Below are 6,182 nucleotides of genomic sequence, written 5' to 3' on the forward strand. Positions count from 1 at the left end.
TACAGCATGGGGTTAGATAGAGAGTAAAGCACCCTCTACACTGTCCCAGTTAAACACTTCCAGGACAGATGTGAAGGGGTGAATCCATACATGGAGTTACTTAACTACAAGAATAAGAATTTTAAATTTGAAGAATTAATCATGTACAATCCAGTGAGTGTCAGCGAGCCCTTTTGGGTGAGAAACAGGCGGAAGGAAATCATTGAGTGAGCAAGGAAGAGAAAAAGAGTTTGTTGAAAATTTGAGCAGTGGCCAGGATGGGAGGTGAAAGTAGGTGATGGAGAGGAGGGAGTGCTTGGAAGCTCACTTTTTAGAATCCAAATTGGATTTTAAATTTCTGAACAGTCTGGAATAGTGACAGGGAATGGGGTTGTGTTGGTGACTATGTAACAGAGTTTGATTGGCATTGAAGACATTGACTTCACTATTCCCTGTAGTTAAAAACAGATTGAAATATGAGATGGATAATTAATTTGCACCCATTCAGCACAATTGTGTGTGCTGGTGGACTTTGAAAATGTAGATAATCAAGGCGATCACAAAGCATCTCCGAGATGTGAGAAACAGTGTGGCAATCTCATGAAACTGGGAGGGAAATATTTGGGATCCAAACTGGCAAGGTGCTCAGATCCTTATAGTGGTGACACCTTATTTCAGCAGTGTCTGTGTGGTGTACCTACGTATGGTTGTCGATCTGCCGAGTCATTTCTACATAGTTGCAGCTGCGACCATGTCAGTAGGAAGGCCCCCAGTTCATTTTCTGGGCTCTGTTCTCAGCTGATGGTGGGACAGTGTCAGGATGTCAGAATTGAACTCAATATGGTAAATGTTCATGACCACTGCTGTCCTCTTCTCCCTGTCCCCAACCAAAAAAAGACAAACTGTTACTCTGTTCTGTGTTCCTGTCTAGTTATAAATTGGCGGAGAATATTGATGCTCAGCTGAAGAGGATGGCCCAGGATCTGAAAGAAATTATCCAGCATCTCAACACCACCAACAGCTCCTCTGAGATCAGCGATCCTGTAAGTGGATGCAATGTCAGTTGATAAAGATTTGGTAATGTGTAGGAAGGAGACTGTTCAGCCCATCAAACTGTTTGCTAGCTCATCACCTGAAGCTATTTAATATCAGGGGACACTTGCTGTGCGTATATAATGTTGGGGTTGGGGAGTGGGGTGGTGGCTGGCCTATTCAAATGGTCATCTTGGACAGGTTAGTGTTGATGTGTTCCTCTATTATCATTACAAACTCCTCCATAGTAATTATCAGAATAGGCTGTCAGCCCACCTAATCCAAGTGGATGTTTATCATCCACAGGAGCCCATTGCCACCCTGGTTCATCTCATGTGAAGCAGAATGTCCTTCTATTCCTTGTCCTTTTTTTTTCTTCTGGCTGCTCCTTAACTGTCTATTTGAGCTGCCTTTTGGTAGCGAGCTCCACATTCTCACCACTCTTTGCTAAAGACCAGTTCTCTTGTATTCCCTATTTAATTGATTAGTTATCATCTTATTTATCACTCCTTAGGGGCTTACCCTCGAGTGAGAACATTTCTGTTATCCTGTCAAACCATTTCATAATATTCAAGATCTCTATCAAGTCCCCCCTCAGTCTTTTCCATTGTAGAAAAAAGAGCCATGGTCTGTTCAATCTCATCCATTTGGTATAATCTCTCAGTTCTGTTCATCTCCAGTGCCTCAAATCCTTTTTTGATGTGGAGAGCCAGTAGCCTTTTATGACACCAGGAGGCCATTCAACCCATCAAGTCTATGCACGGTCTCCGTGAAGCGGTCTGGTACATTCCACTCCCCCCACTCGTAAGTTTATTCCCTTCAAGTGCCCATCCAAGTTCCTTTTGAAATCCTTGTTTCTGCTTCCATCACCCTTGTGGGCAGCAAGTTACAAATCATTATCATTCACTGCATATAAAGTTCTTCCTCCCATTCCCCCTGCATTTCTTGCCAGAAGGCTTAAATCTGTGTCCCCCTCGTCCTTGGCCATCAGCTAATGGAAAGAGCTTTTCCTTGACTGCCTTTGAAAGGCGGTGGGGTAATGGCAATGCCATTGGACTAGTGATCCAGAGGCCCAAACTAATACTCTAGGGACAGAGGGTTCAAATCCTACCACAGCAGGATTAAAAGCTAGAAAGCTGGAATTAAAAGCTAGCCTCAGTAATGGCAGCCACGAAGCTATCATTGATTTGTCGTAAAAATCCATCTGGTTCGTTAATGCCCTTTAGGGAAGGAAATCTGCCATCCTTACTTGGTCTAGCCTACATGCGACTCCAGACCCACAGCATGGTTGACCCTTAACTGCTCTCTGAAATGGCCTTAGCAAGCCACTCAGTTTAAAGGCAACTCGGCTTAGATAACAAATTCTGGCCTTGCCAGTGACGCCCGTATCCCATGAAAGAACAAAAAAACCCTTATCCAATGCTGTCATAGTCTTGTACACCTCTATCAAATCTCTCCTCAATCTCCTCTGCTCCAAGGAGAACAACCCCAGCTTCTCCAACCTAACCTTGTAGCTAAAATCCCTCATCCCTGGAACCATTCTGGTAAATCTCCTCCGCACCCTCTGAAGGATCCTCACATTCTTCCTAAAGTGTGGTGACCAGAACTAGACTAGTTGTGCTCCTGCTCCTTTGTTCACTTTTTTTTTGATAGCCTTATTGACCTGTGCCATTACTTTTAAGTGACCTGTGTATCTGTACTCTGGATCCCTCTGTTCCTCTACCCCACTTAGATACATGTAGCCTACGTATTCATCCTACTAAAATGTACCACCTCATGCTTAACCATATAGAATTTCTTTGCCAATTCTACAAATTTATAACTCTTAACTGCGCTCTGAAATGGCCTAGCAAGTCACTCAGTTGAAGGGTGATTATGGATGGCCTTGTATTTTGATGTTGTCATCTTCTGCATTAAGCATGCCCCCAATTTGGTATCATCTGCAAATTTTGAAGTTGTACTTTTGATTCCCGAGTCAAAATCATTGATATAAATGATAAACAACAGTGGTCCCCAGCACCATGTATGTGAACTAGAACTAACATAGTTGGCACTGTGTATCCTGCCAAAGTGATGCTGACATGAATATTAGGGGTCATTGGGTTGTAGACACACTACTCTGAGCAGTCATGGCAAATAATTATTTTTACATCCATATTGCAGCCAGCATAGATTCAGCCCCCCCAAAAAAAATCCTAGTCTTTAAATGACAGATTTCCAAGTTTTAAGTTGGGTTGCCTGCAGAATAAAATGTTCCTTATGGAGTCACTCTCCTCTTATATGAAGCACAAAGTGAACTGGAAAGCTTTGAGTTCCCATACTGACCATTTTAGCATTTTGTTTCTGCTGCTGCCCAGTAATATTGCTTGGTGCCACGTAAGTGCAGCATTGCCATTTGCCCAGGCATCAGTGTTCAAAATACAAGTGATTAATAAGTATAGAAAGCTGCTACTGAGATTCTCTGAATGGGTTATAGCCTTTACTAAATTATCACATCGATCTCTCACCTCTCTTTCAGCTGCAACAGATTTGCAAAATTCTCAATGCGCACATGGATTCGCTGCAGTGGATTGACCAGAGCTCAGGTATTTATTACACCTTTTTTGGGCTATCTTTAAAGAGGCATCAAGGACATGATATTCGAAAGCGCTGGAAGTTCTTACACTGCAAACGGTGTATATTCAGAGCTGAATGTGTGCTGGCTGGTTCCCTCTGTTTTCTCTCTAACTATTTGATTTCCAAATTCTCTTCCAAATTCTCCCATTGCCAAAGTTTCCTGTGAAGTTCTCTTTTGGACTCAGTATTGACCTAGTGGATAGCATTCATGCCCCCGAGTCAGAAAGTTTATGGGTTCAAGTCCCCCTCCAGAGATTTGAACCGATAACCAAGGCTGACAATCCAGTGTGATACTTAGGGAGTGCTGCACAATCGGAGATGTCATCTTTCAGATGAGACTTTACACAGAGACCAGTCTTGGGTGGATGTAAAAGATTCCAATGCACCATTTCAAAGAGCAAGGGAGTTCTGACAGTCTCCTGGCCAATATTTATTGCTCAATTAACATCAGTATAAACAGATTCTTTGGTTGCCATTGTGTTGGTATGTGTGGGAGCTTACTGTGCACAAATTGGCTGTGCATTTCCTACAATACAATAGCTACATTTCAAAAGCACTTGGTTGTAAAGCACTTGAGGTGGCCTGAGACAGTGATAAATTCTATCCAAATGCAAGTCTTTATTGCTGCAGCCACATTATCACAGAGCTGAAGTATTCAGAGCTCTTTTAAGCTCTTCAGGCTTTTCTTGCATATACTATTAGTCTAAGATCTGATTACTCACAGTACCACCAGCTGTGGCTATGGAGTGGGCTCAGTGCCGGGGATTATTCTGGTTTCCCCTCAAAGCATTTGCTCTCCTATCCTTTAGAACAGGCAAGAACTACAATCAGGTAGATTTGATTTCCATTATAAAGCTCCTGCAGATTTGACAGTGCAATACTATCCCAGGCAATATCTTTGATTTTGCAAGCGAGAGTCAACTGGCACCTGGCATATGAACACTGGCACACACACATCCAGGGCCTAGCAAGGTCTGCTGATCTCAAGCTAGTAATAGTTGAGATGCTGCAATTGTCCTCCACATTCCTGAGGTAGGAATGAACAAAATTGCCAGGATTTCCACATATGATTGCCCTGCAGTGGGTTCTACCAGAAACAGTAGATCAGGTTCATATTCACCCCGAGGTTTAATATTCGCCCAGGACACACTGTTTAAGCTCCAGTAGAGAATGGTCACTTGCATTAATGTTGAGAGAGCCCATTAAAACAACCTGGATTTATCTGGTGCCTTTAACATAACATCCCAAGACGCTTCACAGGAGCATTATAAGACAAAATATGAAACCAAGTCACATATTAGTTCAGATGGCCAAAAGCTTGGTTCAAGAAGCAAGTTTTAAGTAGTGTCTTAAAGGAGGAAAGTGAAGTAGAGAGACAGCTGTTGGGGTCAGTATGTGCCATTCATTTCCCTTGGCTCTGTGACTCTTGTTTAAGGAGTTGTGAAAGAGAATTGATTTTGGACTCAGATTTGGTGTTTAACAGCACCATGCTGCCCAACTCGCCCACTTGATGTTCTTGTGAAAGCTTGTGTTAATTTAATGCTGATAATCTTTTTGTTTTCCCTCAGTCTTGCTCCAGAAGAAAGTGGAGGATGTCTCAAAACAATTTGAAATGCGACGGAGAGAGCAAGAGAGGAACTGCAGAATTACATTTGACTGAATCCTGCCAGGATTTAACTTGCACCATGAACCTGTATCGTTCTTTTTTCAATTAATTTTCAATAAAGAATCCCATTATTGCTCAATAGCTGTAAGACTGATTGTGTGTAAGGGTTTCATGTCAAGTCTGGATTTTAAAGCTAATAGGTTTTTTCATGAAGTAAGTGTAGGACGTTGTGCTGAAATCAACTGTCCAAGAGAAATCCTGGAATCTGTCATAATAATATCCGGCCCATCGAATCCATGCTGGCTCTCTGTAGAGTAATCCAGTCAGCCCCATTCCCCTGCTCTTTCCCCATAACCCTGCAAGTTTATTTCCCTCCAGTGCCCATCCACTTTCCTTTTGAAATCATTGATCATCTCTGCTTCCATCACCCTCATAGGTAGAGAGTTCCAGGTTATTACCCTTTTCTGCCATTAAGTCTATATTGCCTTTCCGTATTCCTTCTGCCAAAAAGCAACACCTCACACTTCTCTGTATTACATTCCAGCTGCCACTATCCAAATCACTTTTTATATATCACAAAAACAGTGGTCAGAGTACACCAATGTCTCCTACCCTCCAGTCCGAAAAACAACTAAGCACCATGACTCGATTTATGTCCTTATGCCAATTTTTTATTCAAGCTGACACTGACCCTCCTATTCCATGAGCCTCAAATTTGTTAACCAGCCTTTTATGTGGCATTTTGTATCATATAGGCAACATCCACCACATTCCTTCATTAACCCTCTCTGTGCTTCATCAAAATTCAATTGGATTAGTTTTACACTTCCCTTAGCAACAGGGAATGCAAGTCATTGAACCAGGTGACTTACCACAAGTCTAACTAACCTTACCAGTACATTCTTCCTATTAATTTTTACCCCATCCATTACTGCTACCATCCCCACTT

The 6,182-nt window shown here is 42.3% G+C and overlaps 1 protein-coding gene across 1 annotated transcript in view; it reads left to right on the top strand.

Moving 5' to 3' along the window:
* nup62l (nucleoporin 62 like) overlaps nt 1-5,372 on the top strand; it is a 51,974-nt gene extending 46,602 nt beyond the window's left edge. The window contains exons 10-12 of the mRNA XM_078546913.1: nt 911-1,022; nt 3,530-3,596; nt 5,196-5,372. Of these exons, the coding sequence (XP_078403039.1) occupies nt 911-1,022; nt 3,530-3,596; nt 5,196-5,287 (271 nt within the window). The 3' untranslated portion in view covers nt 5,288-5,372. The remainder of the gene's footprint in view (nt 1-910; nt 1,023-3,529; nt 3,597-5,195) is intronic.
* The last annotated feature ends 810 nt before the right edge of the window (nt 5,373-6,182 follow it).

Source organism: Cetorhinus maximus, chromosome 8, assembly GCF_964194155.1.
Source record: "Cetorhinus maximus chromosome 8, sCetMax3.hap1.1, whole genome shotgun sequence".
NCBI lineage: Eukaryota > Metazoa > Chordata > Chondrichthyes > Lamniformes > Cetorhinidae > Cetorhinus > Cetorhinus maximus.